The sequence below is a fragment of the Coregonus clupeaformis genome, chromosome 1, assembly GCF_020615455.1.
Source record: "Coregonus clupeaformis isolate EN_2021a chromosome 1, ASM2061545v1, whole genome shotgun sequence".
Taxonomy (NCBI): domain Eukaryota; kingdom Metazoa; phylum Chordata; class Actinopteri; order Salmoniformes; family Salmonidae; genus Coregonus; species Coregonus clupeaformis.
In genome coordinates, this window is record NC_059192.1 from 31,590,626 (window position 1) to 31,618,129 (window position 27,504).

Consider the following 27,504-nt stretch of genomic DNA (forward strand, 5'->3'; position numbering starts at 1 on the left):
CACAGAAAGCGGCACAGGTCCTAATCCAGGCACTTGTCATCTCCCGTCTGGATTACTGCAACTCGCTGTTGGCTGGGCTCCCTGCCTGTGCCATTAAACCCCTACAACTTATCCAGAATGCTGCAGCCCGTCTGGTGTTCAACCTTCCCAAGTTCTCTCATGTCACCCCGCTCCTCCGCACACTCCACTGGCTTTCAGTTGAAGCTCGCATCTACTACAAAACCATGGTGCTTGCCTACGGAGCTGTGAGGGGAACGGCACCTCCTTACCTTCAGGCTCTGATCAGACCCTACACCCAAATGAGGGCACTACGTTCATCCACCTCTGGCCTGCTAGCCCCCCTACCTCTACGGAAGCACAGTTCCCACTCAGCCCAGTCAAAACTATTCGCTGCTCTTGCACCCCAATGGTGGAACAAGCTCCCTCACGACGCCAGGACAGCGGAGTCACTGACCACCTTCCGGAGACACTTGAAACCCTACCTCTTTAAGGAATACCTGGAATAGTATAAAAGTAATCCTTATGAATGTCATACCATGGATCATTTAGCTATTTGATTTAGAATTTTAGGACCCCTTTAGGTATATAAAAATATATACAAAAAATGTTGAAGTATCTGAAAGCTCAGAAATTATATATACAGTACCAGTCAAAAGTTTGGACACACCTACTCATTCAAGGGTTTTAATTTATTTTGACTATTTTCTACATTGTAGAATAATAGTGAAGACATCAAAACTATCAAATAACACATGGAATCATGTAGTACTTGTGTCCAAACTTTTGACTGGTACTGTATATAATTTTGTACACATATTTAACCCCTTTTTTTGGGTAGGCACAAATCTACCTCCATACTTCCATTTGTTTTTAAAACCAGTACAGTTACCTTCACGGGTTGTGGGGGGTGGTAGTGCAAAACGGAGAATAACATAGTGTTCGTGAGAATCTCCTCTTTCCACAGTGGGGTCACATTAGTTTATAGGACAAATGGTTCGGACTTTACAAACAGAAGTTGGCACATCTATGGTACAGACTTTAGACTAGTCATGTGGCAGTCATAAAGTAAAGACCACCATGGTGTTCGTGAGAGTGGTAATATTAGTTTGTAGGCCAAACCGTTCCAACGCTACAGCCGTTTTCGTGAGAAGAAGGATTTTCGGGATGTCTCATGGTCTGGCAAACACCACTGTAGCTCGGCCACCTTGCACCGCAGATGCGGAAGGCCGCCATAGGTGGATGCGGTTGATTGAGATGCAGCAAATAAAGGATATCTCTAGCTTAAACTGACTCTAGGAGGTTTTAAGGAAGAAGTCCACTGCTTGACAGGACTGAAGGCTGAATTCATGAGGGTTATATATCCACACAGCTGCCTCGCCAAGGTTTCATACACCCCTCATAAAACCACACTGATGTTCACATGATGTAATGCATAACACATTCAAACTGCCATGAGTTGAGGTTGGGAGGATAGTAGAGCGGTTATGTTGTGACCCTGTCAGGACTGGGCTCAAACTGTAACCTTGTTGAGTGCTGAGTGACTAATGACTGAGTGACGCACACAAGATACAGTAGGTACAAGTACAGCAGGTGGAAACGATACCAGTCCTCTCTTCTCCTCTTTGTCAAGTAGGCTGCCTAGGTTAGTGCCTGAGGACGGTTCTATTGGTTTTCTCTTGAGAAAGTGACAGTTGGGGGAAAGCGGGAGCGGTTGACGAAGTGCCCAGGTAGCATAGACTACAGGATGGCACCAGCCCCGCAGACGGTGTGGGTTCTTCTCGCGCTGTACGGTGTCCTGAATGTGCGCTCCTGTTGTACTTTTACTTGTCCTTCCATTTGCGAATGTTCAATGAAGAGCGATACATGTTCCACAGAAACGCGAGAGAAACTCAGCTGCACAAGGGAAACGCAACTAAGGTCCCGGGTCGCTCCATCATTTATTCGAAACGTGTAAGTAGCCTACAATTTCATTCAGTTTTTGAGGAGGAATTGTGCAGATATTAGGAAATTATAGCGTCAATATATATCCATTGTTTGTTAAAATGCACGTTTGTCGAGCTGATTATTTATTATTTTATTATTTGTTAATTTATTTAACCTTTAAATTCAACCAGTCGATTAAGAAACAAATTCCTATTTACAATGAGGGCCTGGCATCAGTACAGTACCAAGTGTGTAGTACAGTATCTACTGATTGTGCTTTGCCTTCATCATAATACCTTAGGATACACGTTTTAAAACAAGTTTTTTCTTTGTGTATTATTTTTAGAAGACTAACTCATCTGCCATTGACAGAAGTTTCAAGCAATGCCTTCAGGGGACTGATCAACGTGTCCAGAATGTGAGTGTCAATCAATCAATTAAATGTATTTATTAAACCGTTTTCACCAATGACATATATCGTCAGTGTGCCATTAGCCCTATTACTAGTTTTTAGTTTAACTCTGGGGTTGCCTTTTCAGAGTTATAGATCTACAAAGCTTCATGGGTTGTATGAGGCTGTTTAAACTCGATTTGAGCACAGTTATAAACGTATTTGTGTTGTGGAACACATTCTGCTAGCTGTTATGAAAAGTGTGATAATCTAATATTAGATTGTATGAAAAATGACTCAAAATGCATGTTAAGAAGAGGAAAGGAGATGTCCACTTTGGATGGGTAGCTTTGGAAGAGTTACCTATACACATATCCTTTTAGAGGAAGTAGTTTGGCCTACATTTATTTCTGATGTATTATTACCTTTCACCCACTATTTAGGAGATTAAAAGCATGTCAATTCATATGATAGACTAACATCCTGTCCAGGGGGAGTACTTGTACATCAAACTGCTTCATGCTACAGAAACCTGTTCCGGCTTGCACAAGCCAACCCATATGGATATAATCATGAAAAACAAATAAGGATCTTGTACAGCAGAATAAGATTATTTGTATCTGGTAAGATTTTGTATGTTTTGCCTTATATGTCAGTAGTGTATCTGTATATGTGTTAACTTAAACACAAACACAAACATTTAACAGCATAGAGGGTCTTGGTGTGAATATAAGGCATTGTGTGGATAGGAATAGAATCACACAGCCATTTACCATTTAGAAATCAAATTGAAGTTTTCATTATGAATTTCATTCATCACTTTTGTTTTTGAATCTCATAGACACACAATAAAGTCTCAGAATGTGACTGATTGGATATCAAACCCTGGTTTCTTGTGTGACACAAGACTGTGTTAGCACACCGAACTAAATCTGCGAATGTGAATTTACATTTTAGTCATTTAGTAGACATTCTTATCCAGAACAACTTACAGTTAGTGCATTCATCTTAGCCACCCTAGTCATAGACTGTTCTCTCTGCTACCGCACGGCAAGCAGTACCGGAGCACCAAGTATGGAACCAGCAAGACCCTGAACAGCTTCTACCCCCAAGCCATAAGACTGCTAAATAGTTAACCAAATAGCTACCCGGACTATCTGCATTGACCCTTTTTGCACTAACTTTTTGGACTCATCACATACGCTGCTGCTACTGTTTATTATCTGTCACTTTATTCCGAGTTATATGTACATATCTAGCTCAATGACCTCGTACCCCTGCACATGGACTCTGTACTGGTACCCCATGTATATAGCCAAGTTATCATTACTCAGTACATTTACATTTTAGTCATTTAGCAGATGCTCTTATCCAGAGCAACTTACAGTTAGTGAGTGCATACATATATATTTTTTCATACTGGTCCCCCGTGGGAATCGAACCCACAACCCTGGCGTTGCAAGCACCATGCTCTACCAACTGAGCTACATGGGACTGGTACCCTGTCAGAACGCTGAGTGTGGATGTGGTGCAGGGAATCAAGCGCAGGAACAAGGGTGTTCGTCAACAGACTTTAGTAATCAAAAATAGAACTCCAAACAGGTGGATAGCCAACCCAACCGGGAGGCATGAACAAAATTACGCACACACACAACAGTGCGTAAAAACAAGAAAAGGTGCACGCAGTGCGGACTCTCTACACAAACAAATATGAGAGAGAAAACCCATCAACAGCAACAGCTGACATAACAATCACACATAACACCTGACCCAACACACGATAACTAAATAGGAAACAAAATCAAACACTAACAAGGGACAGGTGTACAAACAGACAAAACCAAACAAACATGAAACATCGAACGGTGGCAGCTAGTACTCCGGGGACGACGACCGCCGAAGCCTGCCCGAACAAGGAGGAGGAGCAGCCTCGGCCGAAACCGTGACAGTACCCCCCCCTTGACGCGCGGCTCCAGCCGTGCACCGATCCCGGCCTCGGGGACGACCAGGACGACGCGGAGCAGGGCGCGTAGGATGACCCCGATGGAACTCGGTCAGCAGGGACTGGTCTAATATGTCCCTCCTCGGCACCCAGCACCGCTCCTCCGGGCCGTACCCCTCCCACTCCACGAGATATTGGAGACCCCCCATCCGGCGTCTCGAATCAAGGATGGACCTCACAGTGTGCGCCGGAGCCCCTCGATGTCCAACGGGGCGGAGGAGTCTCTTCTATCTCATAGTCCTGGAGTGGACCAGCTACCACCGGCCTGAGGAGAGACACATGGAACGAGGGGTTAATATTCCTATAATCAATAGGCAGTTCTAACCTGTAACACACCTCGTTCAACCTCCTCAGGACTTTAAATGGCCCCACAAACCGCCGACCCAGCTTCCGGCAGGGCAGGCGGAGGGGCAGGTTTCTGGTCGAGAGCCAGACTCGATCTCCAGGTGCGTACACAGGCCCCTCACTGCGGTGGAGATCGGCGCTCGTCTTCTGCCGACGGATGGCCCGCTGCAGATGAACGTGGGCAGCGTTCCATGTCTCCTCCGAGCGCCGCACCCACTCATCCACCGCAGGGGCCTCGATCTGGCTCTCGTGCCAAGGTGCCAGAACCGGCTGGTACCCTAACACACACTGGAAAGGGGTTAGTTGGGTGGAGGAGTGGCGGAGACAGTTCTGTGCCATCTCGGCCCAAGGAACGTATCTCGCCCACTCCTCCGGCCGGCCCTGGCAATAAGACCTCAGAAACCTACCCACATCCTGGTTAACACGTTCAACCTGCCCATTACTCTCCGGGTGGTAACCCGAGGTAAGGCTCACCGAAACCCCCAACCGTTCCATAAACGCTCTCCACACTCTGGAGGTGAACTGGGGGCCTCGATCAGACACTATATCCTCGGGTACCCCGTAATGCCGGAAGACAAGGGTAAACAGAGCCTCAGCGGTCTGTAGGGCAGTAGGTAGACCCGGCATGGGAAGGAGACGACAGGCCTTCGAGAACCGATCCACAACGACCAGGATGGTAGTATTCCCCTGTGAGGGGGAAGGTCTGTAACAAAATCCACCGAGAGGTGGGACCAGGGTCGTTGTGGAACGGGCAGGGGTTGTAGCTTACCCCTGGGCAAATGTCTGGGCGCCTTACACTGGGCACACACCGAACAGGAGGAGACATAAATCCTCACATCCCTGGCTAACGTTGGCCACCAGTACTTAGTGCTAAGGCAGTGAACTGTCCGGCCGATACCTGGATGTCCAGAGGAGGGGGACGTATGAGCCCAATAAATGAGGCGATCGCGTACCTCGAGCGGAACGTACGTCCGACCCACTGGACACTGTGGAGGACTTGGGTCGGTGCGTAACGCCCGCTCGATCTCGGCATCGACCTCCCATACCACCGGTGCAACCAGACAAGACTTTGGTAGTATGGGAGTGGGCTCAACGGACCTCTCCTCCGTGTCATACCGCCGAGACAGGGCATCTGCCTTCCCGTTCTGGGACCCAGGGATGTAAGTGATTTTAAACACAAACCGGGCTAGAAACATAGTCCAGCGGGCCTGGCGAGGATTCAGTCTCCTAGCTGCCCGGATGTATTCCAGGTTACGGTGGTCAGTTAGAATGAGGAAAGGGTGTTGAGCCCCCTCAAGCCAATGCCTCCACACCTTTAGGGCCTGTACCACGGCTAACAGCTCCCTGTCCCCTACGTCATAATTCCGCTCCGCCGGACTGAGCTTCTTAGAATAAAAAGCACAGGGGCGGAGTTTAGGTGGTGTGCCAGACCGTTGTGAGAGAACGGCCCCTATACCGGCCTCGGACGCGTCTACCTCTACCTGGAAAGGTAAAGCGGGATCCGGATGCGCCAACACCGGCGCCGAGGTAAACAGGTCCTTCAGTTTCCCAAAAGCCCTGTCCGCCTCAGCTGACCACCGCAAGCGCACCGGACCCCCCTTCAACAGAGACGTTATGGGAGCTGCCACCTGTCCAAAACCCCGGATAAACCTCCGGTAATAATTCGCAAAACCCAAGAACTGTTGCACCTCTTTCACAGTGGTTGGGGTCTGCCAATTACGCACAGCTGACACCCGGTCAACCTCCATCTTCACCCCTGACGCAGACAACTGATAACCCAAAAAGGAGACCGACTTCTGAAAGAACAGACATTTCTCTGCCTTGACATATAGGTCATGCTCCAACAGCCTCCTCAACACTCGGCGCACCAGGGCTACATGCTCTGCTCGGGTAGAACTGTACACCAGAATATCGTCTATGTACACGACTACTCCCTGTCCCTGCATGTCCCGGAAAATCTCATCGACGAAGGATTGGAAGACTGAGGGAGCATTCATTAACCCATATGGCATGACGAGATACTCGTAATGTCCGGAGGTCGTGCTAAACGCCGTCTTCCATTCATCGCCCTCTCTAATGCGTACCAAGTTATATGCGCTCCTGAGATCCAATTTTGTGAAGAACTGAGCACCGTGTAATGACTCCGTCATAGTCGCAATCAGAGGAAGTGGATAGCTGTACTTCACCGTAATCTGATTGAGACCGCGGTAATCAATACACGGGCGCAGACCTCCATCTTTTTTCTTCACAAAAAAGAAGCTTGAGGAAGCGGGTGAAGTGGAGGCCCGTATGTATCCCTGTCTCAGAGACTCGGCGATGTAAGTTTCCATTGCCTTCCTCTCCTCTTGAGACAAGGGATACACATGGCTCCGCGGGAGGGCTGCTCCTGACTGGAGATCTATCGCACAATCCCCCTGTCTATGAGGCGGCAGCTGCGCTGCCCTAGTCTTACTAAACACCAGTTTCAAATCCTCATACTCGGGGGGAATATGCAGTGTTGGCATTAGATTCGGACTTTCCACCGAGGTCGCCCCTATGGAAACACCCAGACACAGCCTCTCACACTGAGCAGACCACCCTTTAAGAGCTTTCTCTCGCCACGAAATCGTAGGGTCATGGGTAATCAAACAGGGAAGCCCCAGCACCACCGGATACGCAGGAGAGTCAATCAGATAGAGCTGAATCGTCTCCTCATGACCCCCCTGCGTCACCATCTTAAGGGGCGCTGTGACCTCCCTAATCAACCCAGATCCTAACGGACGGCTATCTAGGGCATGTACAGGGAAAGGCTTATCAACGGGAAGGAGAGGAATCCCTAACTCTACATAGAACTGGCGATCTACAAAATTCCCAGCTGCGCCTGAATCTACTAGCGCCTTATGCTGGGAACGAGGTGCAACCTGTGGAAAACAAACAGGCAAGGTTAAGTGAACGACAGAAAGCTCTGGGTAAGTAGGGCGCCTACTCACCTGGGGGACCCCCAATGCGTGGCCTGCCTTCACCCCCACCGGGGGACCCTCCCCAACACCTAGCCGCGGTGTGCCCTCCACGGCCACAGTTAGTGCAGGGAACGGCCCCCCTCGGGTTCCTACTCCTCCGTTCTCTAGCGCCAGCACCCCCGAGCTCCATAGGGCTCGGCTCGGAGGTGCTGGAGGGTGAAATGGGCGACCCCCACCCGGGACGTCCACGGGTGGCGAGCAGGGTGTCCAGCCGAATGGCCATGTCGACCAGTTGGTCAAACGACAACGTGGTATCCCTGCACGCCAACTCTCTCTGGACGTCCTCCCGGAGGCTGCAGCGGAAGTGGTCTATGAGGGCCCGCTCATTCCACCCTGCATCTGCCGCTAGAGTCCGGAATTCCAGAGCAAAATCCTGGGCGCTCCTCATCCCCTGTCGGAGGTAGAACAGACGCTCCCCCGCCGCCTTCCCTTCTGGTGGATGGTCAAACACGGCACGGAAGCGGCGGGAGAACTCCGCATAGGTAACGGTAGCGGCGTCCATTCTCCTCCATTCGGCGTTGGCCCACTCCAACGCCTTGCCGGTGAGACAGGAGATGAGGGCGGAGACGCTCTCGTGTCCCGAGGGCGCCGGGTGTACGGTGGCGAGGTAGAGCTCCACTTGCAGCAGGAACCCTTGACACCCGGCAGCGGAGCCGTCGTACGCCCTCGGGAGCGAGAGCCGAATCCCACTGGTTTCCGGAAGGTGGACAGGAGGACTGAACGATGGGGATGGTCCGGTAGGTGGGGGCGTGGGTACCCCGCTGCTTTCCCATCGGTGGAGAGTGTTCATCACCCGATCCAGGGCGTGACCGATCTGGTTGATCCTGTCCTCCTGCCCACGAAGACGGTCCTCCATGGTCTCTGTTGGCGTGGTTGCTCCTGCTGATTCCATGTGTGATGTGTGATTCTGTCAGAACGCTGAGTGTGGATGTGGTGCAGGGAATCAAGCGCAGGAACAAGGGTGTTCGTCAACAGACTTTAGTAATCAAAAATAGAACTCCAAACAGGTGGATAGCCAACCCAACCGGGAGGCATGAACAAAATTACACACACACACAACAGTGCGTAAAAACAAGAAAAGGCGCACGCAGTGCGGACTCTCTACACAAACAAATATGAGAGAGAAAACCCATCAACAGCAACAGCTGACATAACAATCACACATAACACCTGACCCAACACACGATAACTAAATAGGAAACAAAATCAAACACTAACAAGGGACAGGTGTACAAACAGACAAAACCAAACAAACATGAAACATCGAACGGTGGCAGCTAGTACTCCGGGGACGACGACCGCCGAAGCCTGCCCGAACAAGGAGGAGGAGCAGCCTCGGCCGAAACCGTGACATACCCCATGTACAGTGGGGAAAAAAAGTATTTAGTCAGCCACCAATTGTGCAAGTTCTCCCACTTAAAAAGATGAGAGAGGCCTGTAATTTTCATCATAGGTACACGTCAACTATGACAGACAAAATGAGGGAAAAAATCCTGAAAATCACATTGTAGGATTTTTTATGAATTTATTTGCAAATTATGGTGGAAAATAAGTATTTGGTCAATAACAAAAGTTTCTCAATACTTTGTTATATACCCTTTGTTGGCAATGACACAGGTCACACGTTTTCTGTAAGTCTTCACAAGGTTTTCACACACTGTTGCTGGTATTTTGGCCCATTCCTCCATGCAGATCTCCTCTAGAGCAGTGATGTTTTGGGGCTGTCGCTGGGCAACACGGACTTTCAACTCCCTCCAAAGATTTTCTATGGGGTTGAGATCTGGAGACTGGCTAGGCCACTCCAGGACCTTGAAATGCTTCTTACGAAGCCACTCCTTCGTTGCCCGGGCGGTGTATTTGGGATCATTGTCATGCTGAAAGACCCAGCCACGTTTCATCTTCAATGCCCTTGCTGATGGAAGGAGGTTTTCACTCAAAATCTCACGATACATGGCCCCATTCATTCTTTCCTTTACACGGATCAGTCGTCCTGGTCCCTTTGCAGAAAAACAGCCCCAAAGCATGATGTTTCCACCCCCCATGCTTCACAGTAGGTATGGTGTTCTTTGGATGCAACTCAGCATTCTTTGTCCTCCAAACACGACGAGTTGAGTTTTTACCAAAAAGTTCTATTTTGGTTTCATCTGACCATATGACATTCTCCCAATCCTCTTCTGGATCATCCAAATGCACTCTAGCAAACTTCAGACGGGCCTGGACATGTACTGGCTTAAGCAGAGGGACACGTCTGGCACTGCAGGATTTGAGTCCCTGGCGGCGTAGTGTGTTACTGATGGTAGGCTTTGTTACTTTGGTCCCAGCTCTCTGCAGGTCATTCACTAGGTCCCCCCATGTGGTTCTGGGATTTTTGCTCACCGTTCTTGTGATCATTTTGACCCCACAGGGTGAGATCTTGCGTGGAGTCCCAGATCGAGGGAGATTATCAGTGGTCTTGTATGTCTTCCATTTCCTAATAATTGCTCCCACAGTTGATTTCTTCAAACCAAGCTGCTTACCTATTGCAGATTCAGTCTTCCCAGCCTGGTGCAGGTCTACAATTTTGTTTCTGGTGTCCTTTGACAGCTCTTTGGTCTTGGCCATAGTGGAGTTTGGAGTGTGACTGTTTGAGGTTGTGGACAGGTGTCTTTTATGCTGATAACAAGTTCAAACAGGTGCCATTAATACAGGTAACGAGTGGAGGACAGAGGAGCCTCTTAAAGAAGAAGTTACAGGTCTGTGAGAGCCAGAAATCTTGCTTGTTTGTAGGTGACCAAATACTTATTTTCCACCATAATTTGCAAATAAATTCATTAAAAATCCTACAATGTGATTTTCTGGAGAAAAAAAATCCTCAATTTGTCTGTCATAGTTGACGTGTACCTATGATGAAAATTACAGGCCTCTCTCATCTTCTTAAGTGGGAGAACTTGCACAATTGGTGGCTGACTAAATACTTTTTTTCCCCACTGTATATAGCCAAGTTATCATTAAATAAATAAAATATAAATATGCCATTTAGCAGACGCTTTTATCCAAAGCGACTTACAGTCATGCGTGCATACGTTTTTACGTATGGGTGGTCCCGGGGATCGAACCCACTACCCTGGCGTTATAAGCGCCGTGCTCTACCAGCTGAGCTACAGAGGACCAAACTCATTGTATATCTACTCATTGTATATCTGTTATTACTTTATTATTACGTGTTTAACTTTTCTTTTCTTTCTCTATGCATTGATGGGAAGGGCTCGTAAGTAAACATTTCACTGTTAGTCTACACCTGTTGTTTACCAAGCATTTCACTGTTAGTCTACACCTGTTGTTTACCAAGCATGTGACAAATCAAATCTGATATGATTTGAGTTGATGGGAGATGACAGCAAGGTGATCACAGAGCATAACTTCAGCTGTAGCGAAGGACAGGGAAGGGGGCGGTGGGCAACCACCTCATTCCAGTTACATCCAGATCCCATCCACCCCAATGCATTGCATTCATAACTGAGTCATTCCCTCATCTGGGCTGACATCTGGGCTGACAGCTTTACCCCAGCTTGGCTTGGAGTCAAGGACCCCTAGCTGCTCACAAGCCCATTAGCAAGACTCCTATTACGGTATTTCATCCACTCTTGCCTGGTTCCAGATCTGTTTGTGCTGTCTTGCCAATTCCTATGGTCAGGGAACCACGTTTACCCTAATCTGATCTGGTCGGGATGCAGCTGTCCCCTTATTGATAACTCAATTAGTGACTGGTTGAGGTTTCGATTGAGGTTAAGGAACTGGACACTGAACACTCTCCAAGAAAGGTTCACCCCAAGCTTATGAGCTCATCAAGGTAAGCACAGACCAGACACCACATGGACAGTGCATTCGGAAAGTATTCAGACCCCTTTCCTTTTTCCACATTGTTACGTTACAGCCTTATTCTGAAATGGATACAATCATTTTTTTCCCTCATCAATCTACAAACAATACCCCAAAGTGAAATTTTAGAAATTATAGCACATTTATTAAAAACAAAAAAGAGAAATAAATACCTTATTTACGTAAGTATTCAGACCCTTTGCTATGAGACACGAAATTGAGCTCAGGTGCATCCAATTTCCATTGATCATCCTTGAGATGTTTCTACAACTTGATTGGAGTCCACCTGTGGTAAATTCAATTGATTGGACATGATTTGGAAAGGCACACACCTGTCTATATCAGGTCCCACAGTTGACAGTGCATGTCAGAGCAAAAACCAAGCCATGAGGTTGAGGGAATTGTCTTCGAGACAGGATTGTGTCGAGGCACAGATCAGGGGAAGGGTACCAAAAAATCTCTGCAGCATTGAAGGTCCCCAAGAACACAGTGGCCTCCATCATTCTTAAATGGAAGAAGTTTGGAACCACCAAGACTCTTCCTAGAGCTGAGCAATCGGGGGAGAAGGGCCTTGGTCAGGGAGGTGCCCAAGAACCCGATGGTCACTCTGACAGAGCTCCAGAGTTCCTCTGTGGCGATGGGAGAATCTTCCAGAAGGACAATCATCTCTGCAGCACTCCACCAATCAGGCCTTTATGGTCGAGTGGCCAGACAGAAGCCACTCCTCAGTAAAAGGTACATGACAGCCCGCTTGGAGTTTGCTAAAAGGCCTCTAAAGGACTCTCAGACCATGAGAAACAAGATTCTCTGGTCTGATGAAACCAAGATTGAACTCTTTGGCCTGAATGCCAAGCGTCATGTCTGAAGGAAACCTGGCACCATCACTACGGTGAGGCATGGTGGTGGCAGCATCATGCTGTGGGGATGTTTTTCAGCGACAGGGACTGGAAGACTAGTCAGGATCGAGGGAAAGATGAATGGAGCAAAGTACAGAGAGATCCTTGATGAAAACCTGCTCCAGAGTGCTCAGGACCTCAGACTGGGGTGAAGGTTCACCTTCCAACAGGACAACGACCCTACGCACACAGCCAAGATAAAGCAGGAGTGACTTTGGGACAAGTCTCTGAATGTCCCTGAGTGGCCCAGCCAGAGCCCGGACTTGAACCCGATCAAACATCTCTGGAGAGACCTGAAAATACAGTGCCTTGCAAAAGTATTCATCCCCTTTTTTCCTATTTTGTTGCATTACAACCTGTAATTTAAATAGATTTTATTTGGATTTCATGTAATGGACATAAACAAAATAGTTCAAATTGGTGAAGTGAAATGAAAATAATAACTTGTTTCAAAAAATCTTTAAAAAAACTATAACGGAAAAGTGGTGCGTGCATATGTATTCACCCCCTTTGCTATGAAGCCCCTAAATAAGATCTGGTGCAACCAATTACCTTCAGAAGTCACATAATTAGTTAAATAAGGTCCACCTGTGTGCAATCTAAGTGTCACATGATCTCAGTATATATACACCTGTTCTGAAAGGCCCCAGAGTCTGCAACACCATTAAGCAATGGGCAACACCAAGCAAGCGGCACCATGAAGACCAAGGAGCTCTCCAAACAGGTCAGGGACAAAGTTGTGGAGAAGTACAGATCAGGGTTGGGTTATAAAAAAATATCAGTAATGTTGAACATCCCACGGAGCACCATTAAATCCATTATTTAAAAAATTTAAAGAAAATGGCACCACAACAAACCTGCCAAGAGAGGGTCGCCCACCAAAACTCACGGACCAGGCAAGGAGGGCATTAATCAGAGAGGCAACAAAGAGACCAAAGATAACCCTGAAGGAGCTGCAAAGCTCCACAGCAGAGATTGGAGTATCTGTCCATAGGACCACTTTAAGCCGTACACTCCACAGAGCTGGATTTATGGATGAATGGCGCTAAATACAGGGAAATTCTTGAGGGAAACCTGTTTCAGTCTTCCAGAGATTTGAGACTGGGACGGAGGTTCACCTTCCAGCAGGACAATGACCCTTATCATACTGCTAAAACAACACTTGAATGGTTTAAGGGGAAACATTTAAATGTCTTGGAATGGCCTAGTCAAAGCCCAGACCTCAATCCAATTGAGAATCTGTGGTATGACTTAAAGATTGCTGTACACCAGCGGAACCCATCCAACTTGAAGGAGCTGGAGCAGTTTTGCCTTGAAGAATGGGCAAAGATCCCAGTGGCTAGAAGTGCCAAGCTCATAGAGACATACCCCAAGAGACTTGCAGCTGTAATTGCTGCAAAAGGTGGCTCTACAAAGTATTGACTTGGGGGGGGGGTGAACAGTTATGCATGCTCAAGTTTTCTGTTTTTGTGTCTTATTTCTTGTTTGTTTCACAAGAAAAAATATTTTGCATCTTCAAAGTCGTAGACATGTTGTGTAAATCAAATTATACAAACCCCCCAAAAATCAATTTTAATTCCAGGTTGTAAGGCAACAAAATAGGAAATATGCCAAGGGGGGTGAATACTTTCGCAAGCCACTGTAGCTGTGCAGCGACGCTCCCCATCCGACCTGACATAGTTTGAGAGGATCTGCAGAGAAGAATGGGAGAAACTCCCACAAATACAGGTGTGCCATGCTGGTAGTGTAATAGCCAAGAAGACTGTATTCAGTGCCAAACGTGCTTCAACAAAGTACTGAGTAAAGGGTCTGAATACTTATGTAAATGTAATATTTCAGTTTTAAATGTTTAATACATTTCCACACATTTCTAAAAACCTGTTTTTATTTAGTCATTATGGGGTATTGTGTTGTAGATTGATGAGGGAAAAAAACAATTTAATCCATTTTAGAATAAGGCTGTAACGTAGAAAAATTTGGAAAAAGTCAAGGGGTCTGAATACTTTACGAATGCGCTGTATTCCGGCCCACATCTGCAAGGTTACCACTTACTCCATGGCCCAGTTACCACTTGGAATTACGGTCCGGATGTGGGCCAGGTCTAGCTCTCATCATGTTATATGATTATATTTTTTATCCAAGTGATAGGGCATTGATGGAGTGCAATAGTTTCCATTATGATGTGATGTCTCTGTTACTTCAATCTCCTCTCCTCTGACACAGTGACACAGTGACACGGTCAACAAATAGCCTACATGACCCCTGTACTCAAATAAATGTGTTCATTTGAACTCATGTCTTCAAGTTTGTGGTGACCCAGTACATTTTTCTGTCCTGATCATGTTTGAGTGTTATGCACATAGTGGTATATCGATGAAGTGAATTTTAATCTGTGAATCTTGAGTGGGAAAATGTCATCTGAGCCAGTGTTGCTTTGCAACTCTCAAAATGTTACACTGAAAAATCAACACTAGGCTCTAAATTAAATCAGATCGAGCGTTAACCAGCATTGGCCGACATCCGCAAAGCAGATGTTCTGGCGGTGTTGGAGGTGTAACAGCGGTATGAGCTGACATATCGAGAGTGTGCAAAGCTGTCATCAAGGCAAAGGGTGGCTATTTGAAGAAGTTTAACACTTTTTTGGTTACTACATGATTCCATATGTGTCATTTCATAGTTTTGATGTCTTCACTATTATTCTACAATGTAAAAAATAGTAAAAATAAAGAAAAACCCATGAATGAGTAGGTGTGTCCAAACTTTTGACTGGTAGTGTATATATCAGTCTAATTTGAGTGTTTGAACTTGTAAAGCGGCTGCATGAATTTCTAACGTGGCTGCATGGGATTTGTCGGATCATAGTAGGATGTAGTTATGTTGCATCCAATGGCAGTGTCCGCGATAAGGTAATGCAACAAACCACTTGTGGATTTGACAGCTCTAACACAGTTCCACCTCGGACACCTCCAAAACAACTACTATGTCAATCTGATTGAATCTAGTCCTAGGTCACACTGGCCAGTATGGCGGAGTTCAGATGGTCCTGTCTTGTCATGGATGACTCATATTGGCTGGAAATCATGGCTCAGCCTCTCCTCCAAGGATGATGACGCTCTGAAATGAAATGGCTTTTTAATCGTTTCACAAAAGTAACGGTAATTAAGATGGTATACAACGACTTAAGAGGAAAGGTACACACACACAGGGCTGAGCGAAAATATAAGCAGAGTGGGTCGCTAGGTTTAATTATTCTCTGGTTTAAGATGGAAAGTGTTGGTTAATTACAGATCAGTGGGAGGTACGGTGGCCTGGAAAGGTCAAACGTAGGGAGGTCTATAAAAAGTTATAGTTAACGCTAGATGGGGATGGGGGATGGGTTGTGGGTAGCAAGGGCATCATCAGGAAGACCAGAAACAGTCAAGGGCATGTCACTTGAGCCGTCCTCACTGCATTCGTTGGTTTTTAAAATAAGTTACATAACTCTTCTCTTCCTCTCTGAGCCTGTTCACCTTTGCCTTATCATTTCACTTTGCGATCCATTTGCAGTCTACGCCATGCACATTCTATCACTATTTGATGATTAAGGGATATTCCTTTAGAATGGGAACTTATGTTATGCTGTCTTTTTCTCTGCCACAGTGAGATCTCTCAGAGTGACTGCATCAGGAACATAAGAAGCCATGCATTCCTCTCTCTCCACAGCCTGGCTGAGATGTAAGTGTAACACACTTACAACCACACACACACAGACACACACCAATTACAGAACTTTCATCTCAAAGTTGTCAAGGTTTCAGTTGGTGAGATAACGTTTTGTTCCATTGGAGGCCATGGATTAGACTGTGTCTCCTTCTACCCTGATAAGTTCTGACGTTACTGTAATACACTGGTTAATGTGAAGATTTTGTGGGGGTCATTGAACCTTGAATGAGCCATTATCTAAATCCATTAGTCTGCCTTGAATGAGCCATTATCTAAATCCAGTAGTCCGCCTTGAATGAGCCATTCTCTAAATCCAGTAGTCTGCCTTGAACACAACAATGCATGCAGAATATGACTTACTTACTTAATCCTCTTCATTCCTAGATATAATATTACTGTAAGAAAAACATTTAAAGGTATGATTCACAAGTGCACTCATCATGAAAATCAATGTTAAAGTTAAAGCATATTGTGATGCTTTCTGTTATTCCTTAGACAGATACAGAACATCAGAAATCTGATCAGTATAGAGAAGGGGGCCTTCACTGATCTGCCCAGGCTGAGATACCTGTAAGCTTTTATTCCAATTACAGTATATTGTTAGTTACCATGCTACTGTAATTCCAGGAACAACACCTGTTTGTCAATGTTCAATTTTGTCATTTTATTTACCTGATGAAATGTTGTCACAGAGGTTTTTTACCTCTACCTCTTTCTTCACCTCCTCTTCCCCCCTCTCCCCCTCTTTCCCCCTCTTTTCCTAATTCCCCTCTCCCCCTCTTTCCCCCTCTCCTCCTCTTTCCCCCTCTCTCCCTATTTTCCTCTTTCCCCCTCTCCTCCTCCTTCCCCTCTCCTCCTCTTTCCCCCTCTTTCCCCCTCTGTTCCTCTTTCCCCCTCTATTCCTCTTTCCCCCTCTCCTCCTCTTTCCCCCTCTCCCCCTCTCCTTCTCTTTTCCCCTCTCCACCTCTTCCCCCCCCCTCCTCTTTCCCCCTTTCCCTCTCCCCCTCTTTCCCCCTCTTTTCCTCTTTCCCCCTCTCCTCCTCTTTCCTCTTTCCCCTTCTCCCCCTCTCCTCCTCTTTCCCCCTCTCCCCCCTTTCCCCCTTTTCTCCTCTTCCCCCTCTCCCCCTCTTTCCCCGTTCCCCCTCTCCCCCTCTTTCCCCTTATTTTCCTATTTCCCCCCTATACCTCTTTCCCCCTCTCCTCTTTCCCCCTTTTTTCCTCTTTGCCCCTCTCCCCCTCTTCCCACCTCTCCTCCTCTTTCCCCCTCTCCTCCTCTTCCCCCTCTCCTCCTCTTTCCCCCTCTTTCCTTTTTCCCCCCTCTCCGCCTCTTTTCCCCCTCTCCTCCTCTTTCCCCCCTCTCCACCTCTTTCCCTCTCTTTTTTCGCTCTTTCTCCCTCTCCCCCTCTTTCCCCCTCTTTTCCTCTTTCCACCTCTCCCCCTCTTTTCCCCTTTCCCCCTCTGTTCCTCTTTCCCCCTCTATTCCTCTTTCCCCCTCTTTCCCCCTCTTCTCCGTCTCTTTCCCCATATTTCCTCTTTCCCTCTCTCCTCCTCTGCCCCTATTTTCCTCTTTGCCCCTCTCACCCTCTTCCCACCTCTCCCTCTCTTTCCACCTCTCATCCTCTTCCCCCTCTCCTCCTCTTCCCCTCTCCTCCTCTTTCCCCCTCTTTTCCTCTTTCCCCCTCTCCACCTCTTTTCCCCCTCTCCTCCTCTTTCCCCCCTCTTTTCCTCTTTCCCCCTCTGTTCCGCTTTCCCCCTCTATTCCTCTTTCTCCCTCTCCTCCTCTCCCCCCTCTCCCCCCTCTCCTCCTATTTTCTGTCTCCCAGGAGTATCTGTAACACAGGAATAAAACACTTTCCTGACTTCTCCACCATTTCCTCTTTGGTGATACTGGATAACTTCTTCCTGTACGTATCCAGAACTGTGATGATTTAACTGGATTAGAACCCAAATGCAGACAAGTACACCAAGCCAGAGAAGGTTTAACAGGTTTATTTACAATGTTCAAAAAGTCCAGGTTTCCAATAATAGGGGAAGAGCAAGTCCAGGTTACAGGGAGGGTAACAGATCCAGGTCAGGGCAGGTGTGGTACCGTAATCTCCTAGTGTCCGTGGTGAGTCCAAAAGGGAGGTCCGGTAGTGGGGAGCAGGATGGTGGTGGCAGGAGTGAAGCGGAGGCAGAAGTCAGGTTCCCATAATCTGTGGCACAGGAGAAAAGTAAATAGAACAGGCCAAAAAACACAAAGAGCGAAAACAAACAGGTTGAGTCGGCAGCGAGACTAACATGGTCGTCTTGACTATGATCTGACGATGAGTGGAAAGTTTGACCGGGTCTTAAAGGCTGAGGTGATTATGGTGAATGAGCTGCAGCTGGAACCCTGACTCCCGCACACCAGACTTCACTCCTGCAATCAAGGACAGACAGAGGGGAGGGGGAGAGCAGAGAGAGAGCTACCTAGCAGCAGTAGGCCTAACAAGAACTTGACCCACCTGAAACTGGATTACAAGTTGATTTTGGTCTACCTTATATTTTAAGAGAATATGTTATGATAATATAGCTACACCCATTTTAAGATAATATACACCCAACCCCAGTGTTGCGTGGCCCTGCAATTTCAAATCCAATTTTCCTCACTGAAAAGGTCTGTGACATGACATGTTCAGTGGCAAGGGACTGATATTTAGTATCTGTTCGCTCCTCTTTGCTTCATTCCGCTCTCTCCTCTCCTCTCCTCTCCTCTCCTCTCCTCTTCTCTTCTCTTCTCTTCTCTTCTCTTCTCTTCTCTTCTCTTCTCTTCTCTTCTCTTCTCTTCTCTTCTCTTCTCTTCTCTTCTCTTCTCTTCTCTTCTCTTCTCTTCTCTTCTCTTCTCTTCTCTTCTCTTCTCTTCTCTTCTCTTCTCTTCTCTTCTCTTCTCTTCTCTTCTCTTCTCTTCTCTTCTCTGTGCAGTGAGCTGGGAGACAACATGCATCTCGACAGCATACCTGCCAACGCCTTTCAAGGTATCACAGAGGAGCTTGTGTACATGTGAGTATCAGTACAATACTATTACTTCTTTACTGCCATACTCCAAACAGCCATACTATAGGATCCCTATGACTAGTTTTGTAGGCTTTAATTTAGTCTCAACACGTGTTTAGATAATTGATTCGAGAATTCTCTCATCTGGGTGTTTCATGTAGCCTAGGAATTGTTTCACAGCTGATTTCATTTAATCTCATCTAATTGGTTGCAGTAGCCATTATAATTGTAATCTAATCCAGGTTTAGGACAGCACTTGTAGATTATGGTTTTCAATCAGTTTCTGCTGTATGTATGCAAGCAATTGTAAATCGGTGAAGATGATATTGACAACCAATTGAAATGAAATGCGTAGAAATGTTTTTCTTACAGGAAAATTATAAAAAATGGATTCAAGGAAATCAGGTCACACGCTTTCAATGGAACAAATCTGGATAAACTGTATGTATCCCCCTCAAACAATCAACATCCCTCCGCTGCTGCTGAGTTTCAGTTCTTACAACAAAGTACCTGAAACACACAAACACACACAAACACAAATACTCTCTCTCAGCAGGAGCTGCTGTTGTGATTTTTTCTAAGCCTGTTTTGCTGTTATTTCAGAGTGGTGTCGAAGGCTTGGGTTAATCAAAGAAACTCAATGTACCAGTAAATAAACGTCTTGTTAGACAAAACATTGATTGGGTGCCATGTTGTTTATTTTACTCCCATGCCACACTGTGACGGTAGCGGTGAAATGTGGCGTCTTGGTCTCACCAGAATTGCTTTCAAGGAGTCTAAACAAACAAAGCTTAGTAAGTTAGTTAGTTAGTTGAGCTGAGGAACGGTTGGGCATCAATAGAAACAGTATAGGCTACTTATTAGGTTTCACAGAAGAGAAAACAAAAGGGTCAAACAGAATCCAACAGCAAAATACCCATATTTCACTCAGTTATTGCAAGGATATAACTGTCATGGCTTGTGCTAATCTGTGATGAAGACAAACATGACCTCATCCCATGTGTTTGATTGTTTTCCCATGTAGGATTCTGAAAGACAACAGATATCTGAGGAACATCCATGAAGATGCCTTTGAGGGGGCCTCAGGGCCAACTGTGCTGTAAGTGAATACTTTGACAACCATAATGTAAAATTCACCTTAAATATTATAGTCCATTCCTATAATATAAACCTCCTTCCTGCCACACTGACCTCCACAGAGCCCCAGTATTTACTGTTTCACTATTTATAACTGACAATTTCAAACATACACATGAGTTATACATTTAACAAAGATTACATGGACACAAAATCTGACTACTGATCAATTTTATCATAGAGACCTTGTGGTTTATGGTGCGTTGGAGGGATTTCTTAGGCATAATGATTATTCATCCTTGTTCAACAATACAAGGTTGATGCTCGTTGACACAGACATGCTGTAATCTACAATTTGGCGGCCAGGTCTACCTCAGTATTTATGAGATTGTAATGGTTGTCTAGTCTAGTGGTATTGTTTGTTTTCATCCTGCTTGACTTTGTTAATATAATTTTTTTTAAAGTGTGTTAAAAGTGTGTTAGGGTGAAAGGTTATGGTTAGGTCTGGGACAGTAGGTAGCCCAGTGACTAAGGAGTTAGACTTGTAGCCGAAAGGTCGCCTGTTGGAATCTCGGGCCGGGTGCTGGGGGAAAAAAAGGGAGATATTGATCTGGCAACTGGAGGGCTGCTGGATTCACACCCTAACAACAATCCCCTACCGTTCGGCCGTTGAGCCCCACAACATGTTCGCTGTAACTATGGACAATAAAGTTGTATTGTAAAAAATTAAATAAACATTTGACTTGTGTTTACTGTTTACTGTTTGTGTTGTCCAGTGACGTCTCCTCCACAGCTCTCCGCACCCTCCCCCGTCGAGGCTTGGGGCATTTGAAGGTCCTGATAGCCCGTTCTACCCCCTACCTGAAGACTCTACCCCCTCTGGAAAGCCTCCTAGAGCTGGAGGTGGCAGAGGTCACTTACCCCAGCCACTGCTGTGCCTTCCACACCTGGCGACGCAAACACAGGTAGGTACACATCACACACGGGTACACGTCACAGGTACACACACAGGTTGTCATTCAAGAGTCTACTCTAACCTTGCTGTTTTTCTCCTTATCCATCCAAAGAGAAAAAGTTGTCCTTGCACTCTCTCCGAACCTCAGAAGGCTGTGCGATGACGACGATGAAATCATGTAAGACAATTATTCCAGCATGTATCAGGGGAAAGTTCTGCACACATGTAGCTGTCTCTGTTGACAGGCTGTTGACAGGCTGGCAAAATGTTTTTTATTCTTGTTTGCCCATTTTCTTTTATTTTCTTGGTCTCAACCGCTCTGCTCAAATCCATGTTGTCTTCCCCTTTTCTCCAGGGACCTCTCAGCAGACCATGTGACCGACCTGTATGACATCAACCTCCATTACCCAGACCTGCAGCTGAGCCTGTGTCCTGGAGCTTTCCAGTGCACCCCGGAGCCCGACGCCTTCAACCCCTGTGAGGACCTGCTTGGGTACTCCTTCCTCCGCTCAGTCACCTGGCTCATCACCGTGTTCGCTGTGGCCGGGAACATGGCCGTGCTGGTCGTACTGATCACCAGGTAAAGGGTTCTGACTAGGTGTACTACAGCTACGACAGGAAGTGACTTTGTAGCAGTTTAGGAAAACTTACACAGCAGGTTAGTAGAATGAATGTAGCAGGTTAGGCGAATTAGGTTAAGGTTAGGGAAAGGGTTAGCTAAAATGATCTCCTAACCTGCTACAAAAAGTATCTTCCGGTTGTAGCTATATTCCATATAGTCACAACCCAGGTAAAGGGAGAGAACATAGAGATGTATAATACACTAGACTTGCTGGCATAGACCCACGTAGTTTTAGAGTGTAGGAATAATGGCAGCCATCTTGGTCAGGGATAAATTCCAAACCAGTCCAATTGGAATGAATGGGAAAGAATGTGCTCAACTCTTATCCACTTGCGTAAACTGACAGTGTTTGGTCTACTAAGACATGTTGCTTAAATAAGATAAATATAATTAAAACAATGTTTCAATTGCAAATTATATTCAAGTGATTGCTGATATTTTGTTCAATTTTTGATCATTCTCCTCACCAGCCACCAGAAGCTTAATGTCTCCCGGTTCCTGATGTGTAACCTGGCCTTCGCAGACCTCTGCATGGGGCTCTACCTCCTCCTCATCGCAGCCATGGACTACCACTCCCGCAAGGTACGGGAGTGGTAGTACAACCACCTACCACCACGACTCCTAAACTGCTCCAGAGGGGCTGCACTGCGGCTGACCCTGTGATGCTTGCTTTCCAATGTTTATACACTGACAAAAAATATAAACGCAATATGTAAAGTGTTGGTCCCATGTTTCATGAGCTGAAATAAAAGAGCCCAGAAATGTTCTCCTTTGCCAAGATAATTCATCCACTTGACAGGTGTGCCATATCAAGAAGCTGATTAAACAGCATGATCATTACACAGGTGCACCTTGTGCTGGGGACAATAAAAGGCCACTCTAAAATGTGCAGTTTTGTCACACAACACAATGCCACAGATGTCTCAAGTTTTGAAGGAGCGTGCAATTGGCATGCTGACTGCAGGAATGTCCACCAGAGCTGTTGCCAGAGATTTTTCCTTTATTTTGTTTTTTACCCCAATTGGTAGTTACAGTCTTATCCCCTACGGACTCCGGAGAGGCGAAGGTCGAAAGTCATGTGTCCTCCGAAACACGACCCTGCCAAGCCGCACTGCTTCTTGACACACTGCTCGCTTAACCCGGAAGCCAGCCGCACCAATGTGTCGGAGGAAACACCGTACAACTGGTGACCGAAGTCAGCGTGCATGCGGCCGGCCCGCCAGAAGGAGTCGCTAGAGTGCGATGGGACAAGGACATCCCGGCTGGCCAAACCCTTCCCTAACGCAGACGACGCTGAGCCAATTGTGCGCCTCCAGGTCTCCCAGTCGCAGCCGGCTGCAACACAGCCTGGGATCGAACCTGGGTCTGTAGTGACACCTCTAGCTCTACCAGAGATTTTAATGTTAATTTCTACCATAAGCCGCCTCCAAAGTTTTTTTAGAGAATTTGGCAGTATCATCCACCGTCATCACCTCATGTGTCAGCATGATAATGCATGGCCCCATGTCGCAAGGATCTGTACACAATTCCTGGAAGCTAAAAACATTTCCCAGTTTTTCCATGGCCTGCATACTCACCAGACATGTCATCCATTGAGCATGTTTGGGATGCTCTGGATCGATGTGTACGACAGCATGTTCCAGTTCCCGCCAATATCCAGCAACTTCGCACAGCCATTGAATCAACAGCCTGATCAACTCAATGTGAAGGAGATGTGTCCTGCTGCATGAGGCAAATGGTGGTCACACCAGATACTGACTGGTTTTCTGATCCATGTCCCTACCTTTTTTTAAAGGTATCTGTGACCATCAGATGCATCTGTATTCCCAGTCATGTGAAATCCATAGATTAGGGCCGAATGAATTTATTTCAATTGACTGATTTCCTTATATGAACTGTGTAACTCAGTAAAATCTTAGAAATTGTTGCATGTTGCATTTATATTTTAGTTCAGTGTATTTCTGTAATGACTCTTTCCGATTTAAACACTAACGTTGTATTTCACTGTAGGAGTTCTAGTCTATAACCAATAAAGTTGTATTTTATTTTAGGAGTTCTAGTCTATAACCAATAATATAGTTGTATTTTATTGTAGGAGTACTACAACCATGCCACGGACTGGCAGACGGGCATGGGCTGTGGCGTGGCGGGGTTCTTGACCGTGTTCGCCAGCGAGCTGTCTGTCTACACGCTGACCATGATAACGTTAGAGCGGTGGCACACCATCACCAACGCCATGCACATCAACAAGAGGCTGAGGCTGAGGCATGTGGTGATCATGATGGCTGGGGGGTGGTGCTTCTCCCTATTGGCTGCTCTGCTTCCTGTCCTGGGGGTCAGCAGCTACACTAAGGTCAGCAGAATTTCAAAATATTTTTTATTCACTTTTAACGTCCGGTTTCCCGGACACAGACGAATGCTAGTCCTGGACTATAAAACACTTTCAATCTCCATTGCTTTTTAGTCCAGGACTAAGCACTGATCCTATCCTACTCTGTGATGCTTTTTGAATACAGGCCCAGGTTTACAAACATGAACTTTACACACAACAGCCATGGTGTTATATAGTAGATGAACATTCACAGCATTTTTATTTTCACTGTAAAATAACTTAATGACAATTGCTGATGTAAAAAGGGCTTTATAAATATATTTGATTGATTTGATGTATTATCCTCCAGGTGTCGATCTGCCTGCCCATGGACATCGAGTCCCTAGTCTCCCAGGTGTATGTTGTAGCCCTCCTCCTCCTCAACGTCACCGCCTTCTTCATCGTCTGCTACTGCTACGTACGTATCTACCTGTCCATCCACAACCCTGACCTAGCAACCCGCCACGGCGATGCCAAGATCGCCAAGCGCATGGCCGTCCTCATCTTCACCGACTTCCTCTGCATGGCGCCCATCTCCTTCTTCGCCATCTCGGCGGCTCTCCGCATGCCCCTCATCACCGTCTCCCACTCCAAGATCCTCCTCGTCCTCTTCTACCCAATCAACTCCCTCTGTAACCCGTTCCTCTACACCATCTTTACTCGAGCGTTTCGGAAGGATATGTGTTTGTTGTTGAGTCGCTGTAGTTGTTGCCATGCCAGAGCGGAGTTCTACAGGGCACAGAACCTGGCAACACACACTATACCACCTAAGGGTCGGACTACATCCCCCAGAAAGCCTCACTCTTTCAGGTTCTATGCCTACCACATCAAGATGCAGGGATGCTTCCTCAGCAATGGAGGCGGAGCGCGTGACTAGTCTCAGCCAGTCAGAACTGAGGGTACGGCCACATTGAGATTTTGGTCGTTTCCCCTGCTCAGACGTTGCATGCATCAACCAATGGTTGCGTGCCACGTCATCGACTGTGTCGTCAACTGACAGATCGCTATAACATATGTGGTTAGCTGATAAGTAAAATGCCTATGCAGACGTTGTAAGATCTGGCATGCGTCAGCAAAGCCTGAGCAGAGAACGCACCCTTTATGTATGAAAATTGCAGATTGAGCCAATGGTTTTTCAATGGGAGTCATCCGTTGTCAGATGAATGACAACAGATTGTCTGTCAAAAAAACACAAAATATGTCCGCCTTCATAAGTATTCAATTCAAGAAGTAGAGATGAGTTAAACTTTTGACGGGCAAAAACGGACAATGATATATATTGTCATATACAATTTAATCCTTGTTTATCCATCTCCTTGTTCAGGCCCTGTACAGGGGTTGTACTGTACATTAAGCTGCTTCACACTACAGAAACAAGAGAGGCTCCTACTCCTATGAGGTTTTCCGGCTTGCACAAGCCACACCTCAATGTGGCCATAGCCTTAATCTCAGCTGTAACAAGGTGATTGAGCATCTGTGCCCCTCCCTTTAAAAGACAAGCACATGGAGTTCTCTGGGCAGGCCAGATCAGGGAGAGGAAGCTGCTTCCAGTCTCCAAGCTGCCATGTCGGTTTGGAGTGAAGGTGTTTTAGAGTATTGTTGTTGAGCGTAATAATGTACGAAGTAAAGTGCATTGTTTGTAACCTGGTGTGGTAGTTTGGAGCCCAACAAGGTATAGCACAACCTTTTCATTGTTTGTAACCTGGTGTGGTAGTTTGGAGCCCAACAAGGTATAGCACAACCTTTTCATTGTTTGTAACTTGGTGTGGTAGTTTGGAGCCCAGCAAGGTATAGCACAACCTTTTCATTGTTTGTATTGTCTTTTTCCTTGTGTACATTTTAAAGGGGAAGGCCAGTTTGTATTTGTGTACATTTTAAAGGGGAAGGCCAGTTTGTATTTGTGTACATTTTAAAGGGGAAGGCCAGTTTGTATTTGCCTTAAATCTGATGCATTGGTAGCTTTATAGTAGCTTCCTCTTGTGTGCTGTGTGCCTTGCTTCACCATCACCTAACCTGAGTGCTGTGATTTATACCTCTATTTTCAACATTTGGTGTAACATGTTATCTGGTGTGTAACTTAACTGTTACATTAACCAACACAGCCTTTCATGCATTTCCCTTATGTTTAATTGAAACTTGTAATAAACTGTGTTTGTGTGATGCGTTGTACCCAGTTGAAGTCTCCATTGACTCTGTCCTATCCCAAGAATGTGTGTTGCATGCAGAATTTAACCAGAATTGACTCAATTTCAATAATGTATTTTTGGGAGTCGTACATAATGGAAATTGACTTTCCGCTATTTGCTAAATGTTCTGTTTGGCTTTCAAGTAAGCTGAGCAGCTAATATGTGTGATCACATGAACCTGTATGCAAAGACATAGGCTATGTCCCAAATGGCAACCTATTCCGTATGGGGCTCTGGTCAATAGTGCACTATATAGGGAATAGGGTGCCATTTTGTTGTCTCCTGAGTGGCGCAGTGGTCTAAGGCACTGCATCGCAGTGCTAACTGTGCCACTAGAGATCCTGGTTCGAATCCAGGCTCTGTCGCAGCCGGCCGCGACCGGGAGACTCATGGGCGGCGCACAATTGGCCCAGCGTCGTCCAGGGTAGGGGAGGGAATGGCCGGCAGGGATGTAGCTCAGTTGATAGAGCATGGCGTTTGCAACGCCAGGGTTGTGGGTTCGATTCCCACGGGGGGCCAGTATAAAAAAAAAAAAAAAAATGCTAGACCACCGTATTCACTAACTGTAAGTCGCTCTGGATAAGAGCGTCTGCTAAATGACTAAAATGTAAATGTATGACACAAATGGTCATGTAAAGCATCCATTTCCCATAACCTTTTCCCTTTAGTCACACTTACTGGCACACTAATTGGATTCAAGAAAAAGCCCAACTATAAACACCCAATGTCTATTTCCCCAATGTTTGTTCGTCGAGTTTCAGCAGTATTCCTGGAGTTTCTCCTTACTGCAAGTTTCTTCCAATGAGTTTCTTCCTTTGTCTTCCACCAACACTGAAACGTGAGATCCACCTCATAAGCTAAAGTGGCTAGCTACGCTAACCAAACTCTACCAAAACAGAGAAGAGTCCAGAACAGGGCAGCATGGACAGTCCCAGCGGTGTTTCTGCTTCCTAATGTCAACATGGGCCCAGCCCTTGAGGTGTGTGTTGGAACAGAATGGAACATTTACTGTAGAAAAGTCAGTGGCGACTGACTGGAGAACATGCTGACCGGTTGGCTTTATCAGAATACCAACCTGTGAACATTACTCACATAACTGGATGGAAATGTAGTTAGTCATACCGTATATTAAATAAAATCACGACAGCTGTCATAGAAACAG

At 46.2% G+C, this 27,504-nt stretch overlaps 1 protein-coding gene across 1 annotated transcript; it reads left to right on the forward strand.

The window, feature by feature from the left end:
* Window positions 1-1,555: 1,555 nt before the first annotated feature.
* LOC121556448 (lutropin-choriogonadotropic hormone receptor-like) lies at window positions 1,556-26,413 on the forward strand. Its single transcript, XM_041870371.1, has 14 exons — window positions 1,556-1,950; window positions 2,270-2,341; window positions 16,054-16,128; window positions 16,612-16,686; window positions 17,940-18,020; window positions 19,060-19,137; window positions 19,504-19,572; window positions 20,156-20,230; window positions 20,985-21,173; window positions 21,276-21,341; window positions 21,519-21,743; window positions 22,256-22,367; window positions 23,881-24,138; window positions 24,467-26,413. Exons 1-14 carry the CDS (start codon window positions 1,745-1,747, stop codon window positions 25,031-25,033), a joined length of 2,148 nt encoding a protein of 715 aa, XP_041726305.1. The 5' UTR covers window positions 1,556-1,744; the 3' UTR covers window positions 25,034-26,413.
* Window positions 26,414-27,504: the final 1,091 nt, after the last annotated feature.

Coding starts and splice junctions, on each gene's coding strand:
- LOC121556448 (XM_041870371.1), top strand. CDS start 1,745: ATGGCACCAGCCCCGCAGACGGTGTGGGTTCTTCTCGCGCTGTACGGT. Junction 21,174..21,275: donor ACCTGGCGACGCAAACACAG/GTAGGTACACAT, acceptor ATCCATCCAAAG/AGAAAAAGTTGTCCTTGCAC. Junction 24,139..24,466: donor GGGTCAGCAGCTACACTAAG/GTCAGCAGAATT, acceptor ATTATCCTCCAG/GTGTCGATCTGCCTGCCCAT.